General features: G+C 36.1%; 1 protein-coding gene and 1 long non-coding RNA gene across 2 annotated transcripts in view; one reads left to right on the top strand and one right to left on the bottom strand.

The window, feature by feature from the left end:
- Positions 1-20,130, top strand: part of LOC135079497 (microtubule-associated protein futsch-like) — a 247,817-nt gene that overhangs the window by 140,734 nt on the left and 86,953 nt on the right. The window contains exon 2 of the mRNA XM_063974154.1: positions 15,004-15,102. Within this exon, the coding sequence (XP_063830224.1) occupies positions 15,004-15,102 (99 nt within the window). The remainder of the gene's footprint in view (positions 1-15,003; positions 15,103-20,130) is intronic.
- Positions 9,537-11,445, bottom strand: LOC135079076 (uncharacterized). The gene is made up of 3 exons (XR_010258723.1): positions 11,327-11,445; positions 11,115-11,250; positions 9,537-10,912 (listed from the first exon to the last, which is right to left on the bottom strand). It is a non-coding gene; the product is annotated as an uncharacterized LOC135079076 (long non-coding RNA).

Genomic DNA, 20,130 nt, shown 5'->3' with positions numbered 1-20,130 from the left:
GGCGCAATGCAAAAGCTCGCGCTCGAGCTTGCAGTTTAAAAAGCAATAAAAGCTAATTTCTACTTTTTTTGTTTCAGGTAATATCGCGGGAAATGGACAATAAAAATGGAATGGAACTGCTACAGTTTGTAAAAGCTTTTCAATTTAATTTGACGTTACATACAATTTTACGTTGGATACACGCTCCTGAGGGATTTTTGACGAGCAGGAAGGCGCTGGATGCAGGCCGCCACCAACCCGACATTGTGGAAATCATTGAGGGAGGTCTATGTTCAGTAGTGGACGTTCTATGGCTGAAATGATGATGATGATGATGATGATGATGATAATGATGAGGGATTTTTGAAGTAGTACTCGGATTTTTGTGAGATATTGAAAGGCACTTTTTATCGTAGAGTTTAATGAATGTCTTATTCTTCTTTGTATTGCTAATATCATAGAACTCGTAACTCGTATTATTGAGAATAGTGTTAAATATACACATGTCGCAGTTTTATGACAGTGTTAAAAGGAGAAGAGAATACATACAAGGTATCTAGGAATTTACGACTTTACAACTATTTATGTGGCAGGTAGCCTCGGTTTTTACCCTCACAGATAACCAGATTTTTTTCAATTTTACTTCACATGCATAGTCCTTTTCAAGAAGTGATCAATTTTTAAAACTGGAAAGTTAATGTAAACAGCTCCATATACTTACAAATATTTTTTTTATTCCTATTTAAAAATGACTATTGGGGTAGCCTATTTTTGTGATATAAAAGCAAAAAAGGTTATGTTAGGGACAACCTTCCTATTTTTATCGAGGCTGAAAATTCCACGACATTTAGATAAAAAGAATAACAGGGTAAAGTACCGGCTACTCTACAAAGAAAACATAAGGGACATAAACTGTTTTGCAGTGATAGGATAAAAAATATCCATTCTGTAATCCTCTTTGCCCAAAAAGATTATGGTTTGTTAAAAGATATTATTGGAAAAGTTTATGTGAAACACAATTTTCCCTTTTATCTTTTAAGCTGAGTGTAGTTTTTTGATGTAATGCTGACTATTATGTGGGTAGAATCGATTTAAATCCCTTCAAGGGCTTTCTTATGCGTGAAGCGAACATGCTAGATACGAATTTTCGTTACAATGTTATCTTATCTTATCTTATCTTACAATGAAATGCTTAAGGTTACAATTTGTTATATTAAAGAATGCTAAGATACTAATGGGTTAGACAAGCATTTTAAAAACATAATAAATTTCACCCAGGCCTTCAAATATCTTTAATCAAAATGGCGTCGAATCGGACATTCATTAATTTAGTATTTTCGCACGGTTCCGGAAAGAGGGCGGCTGGAGGGAGTGGTGTTGACCTTTGACTAGGTCGCCCAACACAGATAGGGGTCGGTGAACTTAGTGACATCAGCATAAATGTTTGTCCATAAAAGCATCCAATTTCTAGAGCAGAAATGGATGATTTAGTACTCATTCTTTTTAGTATTCCATTCTTTTGGAAAAATGCTAAGTGAAAAGCATATTTAAAATTAAACACTAGCCTTCTTCGTTGTGAATAAGAAATTGACATAGTAAAAATTAAAGTATGTACCTACTTATTTGCTGCAAAAATGACTAATATTTTCATTAAACTAAAAGCTTTTTGCACTCTACGTTGTTTAGAAACTATATCTTTACCAAGTTGCAGTATATACCACTTCATAAAATAACTAATCGAGTAATATTTTAAAATGAAAAAATGACAGAAACTCCATTAGTGGTCGTTTTCTCTGTAGTACAGGGGCTGCAAAGAAAACTCAGTTATTTATTCATAATTTGAGGGCAACCTTGCGACAGCTATGTAAATGTACGAGTAGGTAATGTCGTCTGTTTCTTATTGCAAATGGGGTTTCCTCATGACTATATGAATGAGCATGCAGCTGCTCTTTCAAATAGAATTTCAAGAGAAACCAATTTGTTTACACAAAGTACACAAAATGGTACAAACGCATACAACGTAGCAAATGCAATTCTTGAGTTATTGCAGTTGGAGCACTACAGAGAGTAAGACATTAATTTCATAGGTAAATGTTATATTTTACCTTTACTCGAATTTATAAAGTTAATGTACAAGTATTAGTATAAGTTTTATTCTTGAAGTTTTGTGTCAAGATGTTGCAGAAAACTCAATGACAAAGGTGACTGAGTTTCTTCCTCCACTTCTTCTCCGCACCAGCCCATATGTTGTTCCGAAGTGGTTGTAGGGCAAGCTATATTTGGACGTCTTTAAGTGCCCTGGAAAGGGCCTATGTACTGAATAAAATATTTGAATTTTGAATTTGAATTTGAATTTTAAAAAGATAATAATAATTAATGAGAAAATAATTGGAAAGTCTTGACATTTTCAAAGTCCCAAAACACAAGACAGTCTACAGTTACACCCAGGGACTTCGACCCTTCTCAGGATAAAATTAGACTCAAATATCAGAAGCAAATAGACACAGACAACCACTTAGGTATGGTAAAATTCCAAAACAACAAAGCTCTCTTCAAAAGTACTTGTAGATGAAAAATATTTGCATTCCACAATCACAACTGTTACATGAGTAGATATTGCATTGCAGTGCAATAAAATATTCACAATTAAACGATTTGTTGCACTAATCGCGCGCAGTCATGAACGGTAATCTGTTAGGGGCATGAATATTGAACGTAGTAGCGACACAATGGATGTACTTTCAGTAGAACTGCTAGTTAGTTAAAACTGTTACCTTTAACAAGAATTAATTGTAACACATTCAAAATAATTAAAAAAACAGAGCAGGACTTTCAGTTTCCGCGGATGTCGCAAAATTCAACTGAGCGACTGCGATTGAAGAAAAATTTATTTATTTATTTAATCACCAACAAGGTCACATTGTAGCATTCACAAAGAAACTAACGCAAATTAATTATGCGAATATAAAGCCTTTTCAACCCATCTAGCCAGCATGGAGGTTTTGGCATACACTCCGTAGGCCAAAACCTCCATTTACATATGATAAATAAGAGAGAGTTGTCCTGCAGCAGAAAGTAAATGACTGCAGGAGTCATCTTCAGTTCTAATTAAAAGAAAATACAGAGGCTGAAAGTTTTGACTCTAACTACACGTAACAATGGACCTACTGTACCTTAGCGTACCAAACGATTAGCGTCTGAAATCGTTTAACGCCTGTCGCAGCATATCGTGACGGCTTCATTATTTGTCTGCAGCAATGACGTTTTTGCTTCGGCTCTGCACATGCATGTCAGCAACATGTAAACGCGATGACCAACATTTACAATGTAACCGTTAGTTTTTTTGGTATCATAAATCAGTGTTTTTGAAGTTATTTACCGTGAAGGACAAAAAGGCATGCCAAATACCTTGAGGTTATGAATCCATAGTGATTAAGTTTTGTACGGACGTCAGTCAGCAAAAGATTTCCGTATAGTTTCATCATCATCATCATTTCAGCCACAGGACGTCCACTGCTGAACATAGGCCTCCCCCAATGCTTTCCATGTTGATCGATTGGTAGCGGCCTGCGTCCAGCGCTTCCCTGCTACCTTTACGATGTCGTCGGTCCACCTTGTAGGTGGACGTCCCACGCTGCGTTTTCCGGTACGCGGCCTCCATTCCAGAACCTTTTATAGTTTACATTTGGACTATTTACATCTCTAAAATAATGAGTTACAGACGAGTATATCTACTTAAAACGTAAAGAAACATTTTATAAATTTTTAATTTTGATAGGCCAGGGAGACATTATGACGATTGATTCTAAAGGCGCAAGGCCGGTTATAAATTCTAACCAGTTGTGACTTTAGTTGTTCCAAATCATTTGAGATTAAAATAATGATTTTGAAAATGAAAACTCTGAATTTGTATCCAGTCCTTTTAGTCTAAAGGCAGAGGACTTCCAGATAACGAAATATAATAAAATAAAATAATATATATATAATGAATAAAGAAAAATAAAATAAAATAAAATAAAAATAACGTCTAGTCTGTTGCAAATATCTAGCTAGATGAATGTAGGAATTATTATGGCCCAAGCAACCGTTATTGTTTAGCAAAACATGACAAACAATCATCTCTAGAGCTCATAAAATAACGTTCCGTTCTACAAAGCCTGCCAATCCTAGCTGGTAATAGAAAATTGAATCACGTCGCTAAGCCAACAAACTATACAACTGGTTTACGTAAAGCTATTCGGCGAACACAGTCAATAGTGATCAGTCAAACATCGGTGGTGTGGGCCTTCATGGAATTATTAGTCGCATGTTTGATGGTAATTAAGAATTCCACAGTGTATTGATAGTCCAAAATTAGAGCTAGCTGATGTTTGTTTGTTTTGCACACTGTTAGTTGAGAATTGGCTTTCAAAATATACCTTACATTTAGTTAACAGATACACAGACTTTTGGTTAGAATGAGACTTCATCATTTGTCAGCTTATGTGTATTTGGTCGCTGTTTTAAAATTTGACTTGATAAAAAATCTAACTTCGTTTTATGAGGAGAGAGATACCTAGTATACCTAAGCAGGACATGAAAATTAAAACGTGGAAGCCATAATTTATGAATTTAGAGCTATGTTTATTTCCATGTTTTCGTGCTTTTAGCTTTTCAAGTATCATTATTCTTTAATTATGTGTTAAGGCGTGTGTTATATTTCTTTTTTTAATAAAAGTATGTAGATTCTGATGTCGCACACTTACAGCCTCACTCATTGTGTCCTATTTGGAGTTTATTTATTATTTTACATTTGAATAGAGCGTCTAATGAAAACTTCTGCAAAATGACAACTCTATAGGTATTATGAACTGAATGATTATGATACTCTACAATGGTAGCTTATGCAGTAAATGTCGAATTTGTCGGTCAAATCGATCGCTGTAGTTTCTGCCTTGAGCCCGTTAAAATTCCTTAGTTTTTGTTAATCCTCCGTGCCCACACGCGAGGGCTGTGTCGTGAACTATGTAGCTATAAAATTATAGTTATTACGAACATTTTACGTAATATGGTTATGCAAATGGCTCCTACTGGGAAATCCGGTTTATTGGAGTTGCTTTTTTAACTTTTTCACCTGATTAATTTAATTGGACTGACGCGAGTAAACTTTAACTGCAGTCGTAAGCAACGTGGAATGGCTCGTTAGCAAAAAGGAGGAAAAATAATAATCAGTATCTCACAAAGGCAACGATTATGATGTTATAACAGTCAATTAATCCTTCGTAATTTACGTCATTCATTACAACAAATTATTTCTACTTTCTATCTACTTCAGTTAGGAAAACTACGTCAGTAATAAGTATTTTGCGATTTAAGTTTTTTCTACTCGACTTTTTTCTTCAACATGACAGCGATCGGCCTTTTAAATTAAAACCACGATTAAATATATCAGATCCTTATTTATATTTTAAGTTGTAAACTCACGCATGTAATGGATTTTTATGTATCTCTCAATCACTCAGCTGTGCCATCTAGTAAATCTTTAGTTTCATTTTATATTATTTGCGACGCAGTTTATTTCACGTTGCATTTCTTTGATAGATCAATTATCATCAAGAATATAATTTAAAGTTGTTTGTAAAACCGTTTAAACTGTTGAAATAATAATTATTTACTACACTCAAGCAATTTAAAATATGTATAATGTACATAATAGAAATACATCTGAATGTTGAATTTACAAGCGCCCCACAGAGAAAGTTATCGGATTATTTCGTTGAGATTTTAGAGTTAATATTTTTTTTGCATTTTCTGTTTGACATCTACGAAACATGACTTTTTCCGTCATAAATTTAGATTATTTGGGACCTAAACATCGCCTAAACATAACTCAGTCAGCAGTCATATATGCTTTTACGTTATTGACTGTATTGAAGGGTATGTACTATAAAATGTGGTGGATATCGCTGGAATTTGACTGGGAATGCAGCCTCGCGACCAATCCTATTGGAATGTATTGTATTGGTCGCCGAAATGGCTCGTGATGTGGGGTCAGATATGTATGGATGGTATTCGTATGGATGTATGAGTTGTTTGTCGCGTCGGTCTCGGTACACCACAGTCGATTGCTCTATTGTCGAATATTTCTGTTTTATTTTCAGCAAAAACGTTTCGCTTTTGGTTTGATTAATACGTTTATTGTGAAGTCATGTTTTTGCGACTCTATCAGTGATATTAAGGTTGTATCGCTAATCAATTAGAACTTTTACTTAAATGTCACCTTTTACACTGAAATATTTTTTCTTTCTTTTTTTTTAGCTATACTTGTTTTTAGTAAAATTATACCGAGAATAAAGTTATTTGTTAAATAACGTTCTCCTACATGTCTTGGGTTCGATCTCCAGGTGAGATGCACATATATTTTGAAATCAACGTGTAATTATTTGTTCAGTCAATATCTGAATCAATCTGAATGGCCGAAAAGAGGAGTGTTCAAAGTGCTTCAGAAATAATATTGAGTTCGACTACCTACCTAAGTTACGTCTGACTGTCAGACTCTGACATAAAGTTTGACATCAGGTAAAATAGGAAATGCTACGAGCTTTAAGCTCTGAAAGCCTGAAACATCCAACATAGCGCATTTACCTCGTACCTTCATAGTATTTGCATGAACTAGTTCAAACTAGTTAGCGGCCATCAGCTGCATGTTCAACAAGTCCGCACTGGTAGCAACAAGTCACAGGCCAATTAGCCTACTTCCGACCACGCTGTGTGATAACTCGGCCCTTTGAGTTGTGAGCTTCATTGCAAACTTATTTGAGCTTTGTACACGTAGGCCCAGAACAGACGGTGAAACGCAACTGCAACGAAACTGCAACTGCTAGTTACTTTTGAGTTGCATCTAAGTTTCTGCCATAGCGTCCGTTGAGAGACCACACTATGACGCGACCAGTTTGAAACTTTCAGTTTCAGTTTCATTCATCAGAATCATCAGAAAGTTGCAGTTTCGTTGCAGTTGCGTTTCACCGTCTGTTCTGGGCCGTAGGTAAATAAATTCATGTTGGGAAGTTCGAAATTGACATAATTTTCAGAAAATTATGTCATCAAATTCACCATATGAAATACTTTCATAAGTTACAATAAATATTACCAACATGAAGCTGAAACTGAAAAAAAAATGGAAAATATATTATAAAAATTCAAAATTTTCTAAGTATTTACAACAGTGAGGATGATTTCGTCGTCAAAAATTTCACGTCGTAAACGTCATTCATTCTATTCATATACATCATAGGTACTCGTAACATCACGTTTTTAACAATAATTAAGTAAGTATTAAACCTAAGGTAATGTTAAATTCAAAGTCATGAATAATGAATAATCGAGTAAAGTGCCATAAAAAGGACAAGACAGAAAATGTTAGCATGTCTAAGGGTCTTGATTTGAGTGGCAATGAATAACCATTACTAATCGTTATTCATCCACACTTTGATCGAGTCCCAATTTATAATAACTTTGATATCGATATCTTCTTTTTTTGAAACAATAACTCACAGCACTTTTATCTTCAACTAATGAAGACTATCCTTTGTCCAGTGGACGTCTTTCGGCTGAAACGAACGAACGAACGACGAATGAAGACGGCAAGAGGTAGAGCTTAAGTTAATTTTAATAAAATATGTGATGATCTTGATATTTCTGGTTAAAATTTTACGCTGTTGCTTGTTACAATCAAGTCATTAGGAAAAGATATCCTATTTTCTCGTTCATTAGATAATTTTCCTGAAAAAACTTTGAAACAGCAAACTTTGTCGAGATATTTTAGTACGCACTTTGTCACGACCAAGCAAAATATAAATTCATTCAACCGAACTAATTTAGCAATTCGAAACAGATTCGGGTCTAAAACGAATTGTTCACAGAGTAATGAGTTTGACCACAGAGGAAAGTGAACAGCAAACTCACAAAGTGATGTAAGTGACAGCTGACGGGTGCGGTGACGTAGATCCGCCATTACGTGGAACTGAAGTAGGTACGATAGTTGCGTCATGTTTTGTGGACGAAATACGTCAGGGCTGACGCAATTCGGTCTTCGTATTGTCTTATACTCTAAGAACTGTTGTTATGGTGACTTTGCTTAGAGCTTGTTGAGAGACAAGAAAAGTAGCATGTTTATGAACATTTTATTGAACTACATGGAGAGTCGAATAGATACCAACTTACTTATTCAAGTTGTGAACAGGCAAGTAGTAAAAGAAGTGCCGAAATGGTTTAATAAAATAGAAAGGAGAAATTTAGCAGTAGACAGATAGGCAGTGATGACGATTTTGGTCTACGTGTAATCCGTTGAGCAAACACAATTGATTGAGCTGTCTGCTTTGATTGGATGTGGTTTGGGTCAAAGCGAACCGACTGGGATTCCGTTAGAATATTGCAAAGGCAGCTAAAACGGAAATTAATTAAGGCCCAGTGCATTAGTAATTAATGTGAAGCGTTTGCGAGTGTCGGCTTTGGCGGAATTGTATGGGGAATACAGCTCGGGTCACCCAGTTTACGTATACATCTGTAGTTACGTTTGAATTAGTGCGGACTCGCAACAAACATTGTAGATTGGACCATGAATTTTGAATAGTATGGAATCGTTAAGTCTAGTTTTGGATGACTGGGTCTTATTACAAAAAAGCGTATTGAACACTGATTAAATTGACATTTAGTATGGAATAAGCCAGTCTTCAGGCCCACTGTACTTAAAAATACTCTCGTATTTACAGCGTAGAAGTCTAGGTCTTTCTGAAAAGCTTGGGCCTGAAGAACCAGCAAAAAACATTGCTGTTCTTGGGCTCTTAAGATAAATGCATTGTTCAAATCAAATCAAATCAAAAAGAGGCGCTGGTGAACGTAACTTTACTTAGTTTTGCAGCCGGTATGTTGTCCTGAAGTGGTGGTAGGCTCAGCTAATATTTGGAACGTGTTGGGCACAAACACGTGAAAAATGCTTACGTGCTAATAAATATTTTGAATTTGATGTCACGTTTTCAAAATAGATTGAGGTTTATTTGAAGCAACCAATTAAACTAAGAATTACGTAACTGAGCTTTAGCCACGATCCGATGGCGTCCATCGGCTTAATTGCTCCCTGAGCTAACGCTAAGTTGGCTTTGAATAGAACTCCGTTGGCAGCCTGGGAAACAATTAATGGATATTAGATGAGGTCTCTGAATGTAATGCAATTAAAGGATTGAACTAACACTTAGGTTTGCTCACCGGTTCCTGAAATAGTTACAGATATTTGGGTAACATAACGAAGAACCAAAATAAATTATTTGATCAAAAAATGAAAAATAATGAAGCAACTGCCAGAAGTGCCAGATAATGTGTAAAACTTGTGAATGGAATATTGTATCATTAAAGACAGCAAAATTATTCAATAATATCAAGTTTTAATATGGGTAGTATAATATTTTTCTTAAAGCAAATATTTTGAATATTAAAAATAATAAAACCAAACTTTTACAGCAAATATTATTAACAATGTTTATTGCTTGTTTTGATATAATAAATAATCAGTTTTTGTCACATAAACATTATTTTATTCAGATCGTTTAAACACTTATCACGAAAGACAGACTTAAGTTATTTATCGGGACTATTAATAACAATATTTATACTTCAATAAATACTTGAATTGTATCACTTTGTTGAGATTTGAGTGTTTCTTTTATTGATATACAATAAAGTTCATCTTTACGCAATTTTGCAAGTTGATCTGAATCCGACTGTATTCTAAGATCAGATTCAGTGACCAATTTACTTACAACAAATAAAACTAAAACTAAAATTGTAATAGTTATCAATATTATTCCGTAAAATCCTAGGATGTTACAAAATAAGGGCACAGATCTTAAAACACTATTACCTAACGCCCACAAATACGTACACGTCAAAGAACTACCTATACCTTTGTAAGAAAACGGAAACATTTCTCCCAAAACCGAAAAAGGTATAACAGTTGTGCCCAACGACAGAAACATAACAAGGCCTGTCACTAAGCCAAACAACCAGAAGCAGTCTCTGGAAATCCACTCCACTGTTTGCAAAAACAAAATTAGAGATGTCAAACCCAAAATAACGACGGAAAACGCACCCGAAAACAAAAACAAACTTTGCCTTTTAACTATTTGGAGCAGACCGCAAGCAGTCAAAGAACAAATTAACGTCAAAACGTCCAGGACGATCGTGCCAATATACTTTCCATTCGTCTTGAAAATGTTTTTCAGGGAATAACTTGTAATCCCTTCTCCTCCAAAGCTAACCAAACTAGACATCAGTAGCACGATTGAGACCGGCTTAAGGGAATCTGCTTTCAATAATGATTTCAAATATTCAGTTATCTTTTTTCGCAACTTAATACTTATCGGCTTCGAATGTATCAACTGCTGTATTCTCCATTTCGAAAATAGATTGCCCAATTCGTCGAAAACGTTTTCATTTGGATTTATTAGCTTGTGATTTTCTTTTCTTGAGATCAGCTGGCCTTTGTTTGTCAGTGGATAAGGAGTTTCGAGCCAAAATTGCGTCACAATTAAACCAACTGCTGAAGATGCTATTCCGAATAACGAAATTGTAGTACAACAAAAATATACATTACAGACGTGACACAGTAATATACCGAGAGATATCATCGCTATTTCTATCATGAAAAATAGTCCTGTATATTTGAAGCTGCAAAATTCTGACATTAATGTACTGCTGATGGAGACGGCTCCGCCCAGTGATATGTTATGTAAAGCATTGATGATGACAAGGCTGAAGAATTTCCCCGCGTTGAAACTCAAGACCCAGCCCAGAAAGGCTGGCATTATCGTCACAATATTTGCCACTTTTCTTCCCTTTTTTTGCATCGTGAGAGGAATAATCAGGATTGATGCGATAAAAGCCAGCTCTCCAGCAGCCTCTGAAAGCAAAATTAATATCACTTACAGCGACAACGGGCGTTTCTTATCTCGTTTTTAATTATTCCTTGTTTTTCGCGAAAGTGAACATTTTTCACGGATCTTTTATTCATGTTCTTTTGAGGTGGCGCTAACTTTTATAAAGTTCCTGTTTTCGGTTTTTGATTGCGTGATTAGGGTTTTATATTGGGTAGTTAAACTTACCTAAGTAACTTAGAGATTGTTCATCAAGGAGTTTGTGATTTGATCCATTTATTTCGTCCGATACAATAATGGGTAGAAAGCCAATACCCAGGCCATTGCTTAACAATGTGCTCAGGATTCCAATCACGACAAATACCTACGAATCAGAAATAAATATCTACTTTACTTTCAAATAACTTTTGTGTATTATGGAAAATACGAGTACTACATACCTGATTCGAAAATGAAAATCTAAGTTCACTCATTTGTGCCATTGTTTATAATCACATAGTTTTAAATAATTCAACATTGTCACTAAAAACTATTCACCCATAACGTCCGAAAACTTCAAGGCGGCTGCCTCTTCTGCTACAAATGGACACATTTCCAGCTGTTCAAACAACCGTCATTATGATGTAAAATCTATTTGCAATCATTCGACTTTAGTTTTGTTATCAAATTAACAAACAGTACGCTCTTTATTCGGTATCCTGTATTTATTTAAAGTAGGAATAAATATCTGTTTTTTTATGAGTGATTAATGATAAAGTTCGTGCTAAAAAGTCTTCAGTCATCATGGAAACCAAGGATTCCTTTGCTATGGGATTTGGTTGATCTCAAGTGATTTTGTTTTCTTTCCAATAATCAAATATTTATCAGAAGAAAGTACCGGGTTTCTTTAGCCAAAGTCACCAATGATCATATACAATATAGAGATGGCATTTTCTTAGGCTTTTGTTCCTATCTATAAGCATTTTATTTTGAGAATTATCAGCCTGAAAACTTAATACTTATACGGCATAATAAATTACGTAGCCTTATACTTCAGATAAACATTTTGAGTTTATTTTCGTCCCAACTTATAATGAGTTGGGCTGTGGAGTATGGCAAAGTTCAAGGAGCCTTAATAAAAACAGACTACCTAAATTAAAATAAGGATAAGGACGGCCTGTTTTTCGTCTGGGAACTTTAATAACTAACAATCGAGGATTCTAGGGAATAATTCTAACTAAATATTAATTTAATAGTTCTTTAAAACAAGCAGGGTACTTTATTTCTATTAAAACCATAAACTAAAAACTATTTTTCCAGCGACAGAATTTCTAATCTAGACCTTCTCGTAAATTAAGATTGTCTTTTCCATTTGATAATTAATTTAGTTCACAAAGCAAGTATTTATGTACCTAAATAATGTAGAGATATTTTTTTATTAAGCAAAAATGTCTCATAGAAGGTGTTTGATCGGTCTGATGATTCCAGATCCAACAAATTTTCTATCTTACAACACTGAAGTATTAATTGTAAGATAGAACACTTGATTTCACTAACAGTCAGATAAGAAACCTGAAATGAGGTTTGAAATGAAAGTAATTGTCTCCCGTCTAGAAATAAATTGCATGGTCTGTATGTATACAGGGTGTTAGGTAAATGGGTATATGAGCCGACACTAGCCCATGTTAACATGGGCATATAAATGGTATGGTGAAGTCAGAAAATTTATATCTTCATTTTAATTATTTAAATTTTCATACAAATGGGATTTTATAAAATTTATTTTGTATGAAAATTTAAAAAAATAAAATCATGATATCAAATTTCTGACTTCACCATACCATTTATATGCCCATGTTAACATGGGCTAGTGTCGGCTCATATACCCATTTACCTAACACCCTGTAGATGTTGCAATATCATTGCAGACAATTTCGTCGCCAAATTTCAATCAGACCACATTTCAAAGACACAGATTTCCAATTGAGCAGGGAAAGCACACAAACAGATCGTGGTTGAGGCCGATATTGCGCTGAAATAGCTCCGTAAACACCGGTCGCGCTTCCGCGATTATTTCCGCTTCCTTTGGTGGGCGATAGTAAAAATATTGCAATATCAAAGCGTAAACATATACGGCACTACTACATACACTAAATATTGCAATTTCAAAGCGTAAACACATACGGCACTAGAGACTATAGGGTTTAAAGTAGATAAACTTATAAAAACCAGACAGCTCTACGATGGTAGAAGTTTATAATTCCGAAAAGTGGGTTTTTATGAAACCGATTAAATTAATGTAATTGAATTAGTCCTTTATATTGTGTTGTCTACGGCTCTACTTTATAAGTAACGTTGTACGTTTTGGATTCACGCATTCCTATTGCTGTAAAACAAATATGAATATGGTGTTATGAGTGACATTGATAAAAACAGCCCCTTGACACCAAACTGGCTCATAAATTCTATGATCAAGGACTTGAAGCATAACTAATAGAAATTTTTATGTAGCATGACTAATTGAATTAGTTCAATTGAAACTTGGAACTGATAAAGAACTGCGGCAAATCTTTTATACTAGTAACTTATGTAACCGTAGCATGATTGCAATCAACTTACTTGGCGGAGAAGTCTTATTCCTCTCTAGAAAAGTTAGATTGTGCTTTCATATCAAGATAGTTTACAACTGCAGCACACAGAGAATATGAGCACCATCAAATAAAGGACTGTTATATTATTTATAGCCTTCCCTCGGGACTCAGGAAGTAATGAAGGAATCTGGCCGCCAGCGCTGTTAATATTAACGCGGTGCTATTTCTGCAATATTGACTTTGTTTTGTTGTGAACAAAGAGAAAGTTAGTCTTTGCAATATCTTTTAGAGCTTTTCTTAGATCCTAGAGTCCTGTTGCTGCTGCTGTTACAATATTATATTCGTTCTTATTCTTGAAACACATCCCCAAAAGTTATTAGAAATTAAATTAAACAACTATTTAGCTCGTATCAATATAGGCACAGTGTCAGAGGTTTATAATTAATAATTTTCTTCTACTCTGTCTCTATGCTTCTCTCTTTATCTAGGTACATACTTATCTCTATCTATGATTATTGGATTAGCAATGATGTGTAACTCCACAAACTCCATATAATAAAATAAGTATCTCGATATTTCTTTGGAATTGCGTGAAGAGGGTTGTTTTGTTATACATGTTTGTGATATCTGAGATTTTTCCTGCTAGTAATGTTCGAGTATTTTTATTATTTATCACATCATTTTCCTTTTTATGTTCGGCTTCAAGGAAGAAGGTCAAGGTTGTATCATTCAAGGATATTAACTGTCATCATAAAGCCATTTAAGGTAATGCTAAGATATTATGCTCACGACAGTTTGTTGGTCGTATACTAGGCTGTTTTAGAGGGTGCCTAAAAAAGTAACATACCTACAGAAAAAACAGAGTTCCTACTGTCTCGTATAATACTTGGTTGTATGTCGTAGGTTAGAAGCTAACTTAAGTGTCTGAAAAATTAACGTACTGAAATTTACAAGCAAAGTTTTATTCCGTATGAAGTACAAAATTAGTACAATAAAAGTTTCATTCAGAGAACCAAAGTTTGTCTTGATCGGCGGTTTCACGCCAGTTGCCTGCTATAATCCAGCGGCGCTGAGAGGATGAGCTCTGAGGTAGAATTGTGTAAAGCAATCGTAATCATTTAACAGTTCATAACGTACGTTAAAGTCAGTTAAACAAAGCGTTTGACAGAATAATCGTACGTTATGAACTGTCAAATGATAACGATTGCTTTACACAATTCCACCTCAGATCGGAGTGCCACAAAAAGTTCGTTCGTTCGTTTCAGCAAAATGACTTCCACTGCTGGACAAAGGCCTCCCCAAAGGTTTTCCACAATGATACGGTCCTGCGCTGCCCGCATCCAGGCTCTTCCCGCAATCTTTACCAGAACGTCGGTCCACCTAGTAGGAGGCCTGCCCACGCGTCTTCCAGCCCGTAGTCACCACTCGAGAACTTTTCTGCCCCAACGGCCATCGTCTCTACGAGCTATGTGTCCCGCCCACAGCCACTTGGTTTAGCCACAAAAAGTATGTTAGCATAAACTAATGGTCGTGTTTGTTTGTTGCAGGGCTGCTGTCATGGGACTCTGGCGAGCATCAGGTGGACCTGGAGAAGGAGCTCTCCACCCTCACGGCGCAGGCACCCGAGGGGGAGGAGGCCAGATATGGTGAGTCCACATTATTTGTACATTTATGTTTAGGAATGACGTCACTCTCACAAATGTGACTGTTATCACGTGATAACAGACGTCTGTGTAACAGGGATCTACAGCTTGACCGCCAATAAAAACCCAACCAGTGAAAGTCAAGTTTGTCCCAGGGGAAAGTTAAACTGTCATTGGAACCGGTACGAAATTAATCAGAAGAACATAGGAGGAGTTTGAAGTTCCCTCACAGATTCTTTGTCAGGTTAATTTCGGATACTTATTATTAAAATTGCCAATTAATTGTAAAAGCATCAGCTTTAAAAGGGTATTCCTTATAATATATTTTTCTATCAATGTTTTTTCTAACCTAATTTAATTTTCGTGCATGCACATAAAACTATAGACTCAGTTTACCATAAAACAAAACACCGAAGTTGAACTGGTCCAAGGACTACGTAATATACAATTCGTACACACATCAAGGACAAAGTCTAAACCTAGGACATCACGCGATAGTAATATGCACAAACTCCTTCATAACTAGGTAGGTAATTCATTTTATATGTAGAACAAGGACAGGTATTAGTATGGGTATTAGGTTTTGTTTTTGTTGATTATTACGACATGAAAGTACAAATACAAATATCACCGTATACGCATACACATTCAAATATCACGTAACTAATTACCTAATTAATTAGGTAACGATTACTAATAGTAATTACGTAACATAGAGTAAGGAAAAGAAGCTCTCGTGATAAAATCTGCATTTTCAGACCCTAGAATCTCAAGAAAACGAAAATGATATTTACCTAAGTGCGAACATTTTCCAAAAGGAATTTCCACAGGTTTTAAATTAAAACTTCCACTTTAGCATGGTCTTAATTTACGGCTTAAGTTTGTGCCGACTTATCCCTTACATTACAGTTACTAATTCGTAGCTTATTTTAGGATTAGGTAAAGGCAAATTAAATTAAAATCCAGCTAACTTTTTAGGTAAAAAAGTTACAAAATACTCTAAACGAGGCATCGTTTGTGATTACGGGCGATAGAGTAACAAGCGCAGCAATTCGAACGCATAGCGTTGAATAGAGCTCTGTGATTGGTTCGTGTGTCACCCTGTGCGTCCACGCGCACTGTGAGGCCTCATAGTAATGTTTGTGAATACGGGCGTATAAAAAACTTGACATATTGACCAGCATGTTTTGCATTACCTACTGAATTTACAAGGCACCCCCTAGCGGTGGCAAATCGTAACTCATTTTTATCTTCCTTGTTGCGGTAATAGGCTCCTTCGCTTAAAATCTCCACTTTATGACACTTTTACGAGGCACTCTCTTAGATTATGAGCCTTTACTTAGAGGACTTGAATCTGGGTTAGCATTAATACTAAATAAGCGAAACACTTCAAAATTTTGGCGTTTAAACGAATAGCTTTAGGGAATCATTGAGTAGGTTATAAACGTAATGCGATGGCTACGAAATATAGATGACAGCCAACGACTGTACTTGTGCTTGCTTGCTTAAGTGAAGCAGCAAATCGAACGCACAGCGTTGAATAGAGCTTTGTGATTGGTTGGTGTGTCACCCTGTGCATCCACGCGCACTGTGAGACCTCATAGTAATGTTTGTGAATACGTGTGCAAAGACCAGATGTTTTGAAACTCTTGAATTATTCTCACTTGACAATCATAAAAAGAAGTCTAATAAAGTAACCTACGTTTCATACATCGATTTTTATTTTAAATCTATTACTGTCACATAAAATGTGATGTTCCCAATGTTTGATGATGATTGATTTGATGATTATTAATAATACGAAAAGGTACCTCGCCGATCGACAGGCACGTCATTAATCACAGCTCCTGTACCTCCTAGTGATGCGATCAACACTCGATAGCATCATAATCAATTGCCAAAATTCTACATCTAATATTTATACAGGTTTTACTGTAATACTTAAAAAAAATGAGGACTATTATTCAGAAAGATGTATGTATCTCTTTCACTTTATGATTCCTGTGCAAACCTTATAGGACTAGTAAGGATACATGCAATGCCAGACAATAAAAATAATTTATATTTAAATATTCACAAATTTTCACTAAAATAAAAACGAAAACACAAACTGAATCCGTACTGTCCCATCCCTATTTCGGGCCATATCATGGCGTTGACGGATATCGGACAAACGTATGAGCCATCAATATATCCTCAATGGTTTCACGTCACATAAGCGCTGTCGATTCGCAAACTGTGGCATCAGGACCTTTTGTTTCCTCAATTTTGGATAGAACTAGCTGTTCAGCAAATATTGGATAATACCGTTCAACATAATTGTGAATAATTTGACTTCGATTTGGAATGATAAGAAGACAAAATCTCACAGCTTGTGTAAAGTCGTAAAGCTTCTAGAAAGGCTGCAATAGGCTTTGGTGTGGTAGGGTTAAAGTAATACCAAAGTATTACTTTAACCCTACCACTGCTTCGGGACAGTAAATATACCTAGGCCAGTGCTGAAAAAAGCATCGGAAGAAACTTAGCCACCTAGACACATTTAATGACATGCTTACCAAAAGAAGCATGCAAAATACTATCATTTCTGAATTAAAATAGTAAGACACGAGTCTTAACGCGACGTTTATTAATGAGTTACATTATGTACTCACGGCTTGACATTTCGGCTGCTATGCTGCTGCCGTGGTCACAAGCAGACTGGCGGCTCGCAGCGTCCCCAAGGAAAATATTACATGATTTAAGAAATTGCACAGTTCCGCTATTTTACCAGTCAATTGAAAGCTTAAAAACCAAAAAGTAACAGTAATTTTTCAGTAACTTTACGATGAAAATGTTTCAGGCAACCCACTTCATATCCTGGCACGTTTTATCCTTGTCGTGCTCGCTTTTCATCTAAATCCCGGTGGTTTGGTGCAGCCTCTAATGCATTAGCTGGCCTGCATCCAGGTTGCGCGGTTGGATTTATGCACTGATCATGTTGGACTAAGAATAATGGGGCTGGCGTGAGAGGATTTTTGGGGATGGAGAATGTGGTAAATTCGAACTGTAAGTAGAGTGAAGAGAGGAAATACTTATTTGAAAAAATAGACCACTTGAAGAGAGAAAATATTCGAAAATTTAATAGACTACCTACTTTCTACGTTCAATCTTAATATAGCCTATAAACGAACGAATTCTATCCAGTTTAGATCCCAGTGTCCGACGTAATTATTCTGGAGACAGGTTATAATTAATCTAAATAATAAATAAATAAATTATATCCTTCGACGTTTATACTGCGTCTCTAGTCCCAAACTAAGAAAAGCTTGCAAGTAGCTTGTGTATAAATGTCACGTCATTAGATACACTGTGTATCACGTCGAAATAATGCCTCAATAGTGCTTCTATTGTCCTACATGCCCCAATCAATAGACTGCTAATGGTGCCCTCCCCATAATAGGTCCAGGTCAGAGGTCAGGCACGCCTTAGGTTGCCTAGGCACAGATAAAATACTGCAGACCCACCCTCAATGTAGCTACAGTGATACTTTGCTGAATTGGATGGAATTGGGTAGTGTTATTTGTGAGAGCTTACCTAGATAGATAGGTACTCTATTGTTTGTACCACACTAGATACTAAAGTTCTAGGGTTTAATTCTATCAGTGCCCGAGGTATGGGAGCGGCATGGGAGGTTGTCCAACGTTAGCGAGACTTCAAATTATAGTTGAACGATTTTGAAACGTCAAATGGCAAAAATCGGAAAAAGTATAGTTCCAAAATACTGAACTGTCCTATCCATGACATTGACAGCGGGGCCCCACCGTCAATACCGGATCGCTAGTTCCGATTTTTGCCATGTTGGAAACCATATAGTTGAACGATGGTAGCGCCCCCCTGTCCTTGAGTTTGGTGGGACAGTTCAGCGTGGGTCATCTATAACCCGTTTGATGGCAGTTCCCGCCTGCAAATGACATTTTAGTGTTTCCAACGTGGCAAAAATCGGAACCAGCGATCCGGTATTGACGGTGGCGCCCCCTGTCAATGTCACGGGTGGGCTAGTTCAGTGTAGTTCATCTACATTGGATATTATCTTCAGTGGGTCTAGTCAAAATGCCATCGCAAACCAATAGGAAGTTTTCACTAATGTCAGTCGCCGCGTCACCAGTAATTCGATTCGATCGGAAAATGGCAGCCAAAATGCACATTGAACCACCAACGACGCGGCGACATAAAAGTTCATTCAAAATCGAATAAAAGTTAAAAAATGTCTATGACTTTGCGATTGTTTTTACTTTTTTTAGCTTTTTTTTTTTAAATTAGTTTCTTCCTTCTTTCTGCTCTCTGTTTACGTCTATGCTTCGCTGTCAAATTAGCTGTCAAAACGACATCGCGATATAGTTCCAAAATACTGGACTGTCCTGTCGATGACATTGACAGTGGGGCGCCACCGTCAATACCGGATCGCTGGTTCAGATTTTTGCCATGTTGGAAACCATATAGTTGAACGATGGTAGCGCCCCCCTGTCATTGAGTTTGGTGGGACAGTTCAGCGTGGGTCATCTATACGGATTTGTCAAAACAGCCTTAGGGTGGGTTGCACCATCTTAGTTTAACTTTGACAACCGTCTAAAATCTGTCAAACTCCATACAAAAAACACCGGTTAACGTCATAGTTACGGTCAAAGTTAGGTGGTGCAACTCACCCTATTGGTTTTCGATATAATCGAAGCTTATCACCGGGGTTTAAGCATGAAGCTACAGATAAAAATGGAGGCCACACTCCGAATACCTACTTGAAGCACAAACTAAGTATCACTATCTCGCTCTCTGTGGGCAGACTCGCTCTTTCTAAATAAAAAAAAAAATATAAAATTGCTCAAATTCAATGAAACCAATGTAAAATCTTTATTTCTTGACATAGGTATCATTAAAAATGATAAGTGTAATTACTGGTAAAACGTTTTAGGAAGAAATTACTGTAAAAAATGTGAAAAATGTTTACAATGATCCAATGTCGGAAATCACGAAATAAACACTTACGCGTGGAATCTT

The sequence above is a fragment of the Ostrinia nubilalis genome, chromosome 16 (assembly GCF_963855985.1).
Source record: "Ostrinia nubilalis chromosome 16, ilOstNubi1.1, whole genome shotgun sequence".
Classification (NCBI taxonomy): Eukaryota; Metazoa; Arthropoda; class Insecta; order Lepidoptera; family Crambidae; genus Ostrinia; species Ostrinia nubilalis.
Note: the sequence above shows the minus strand (reverse complement) of the source record. Positions and strands in the feature narration are given on the sequence as shown.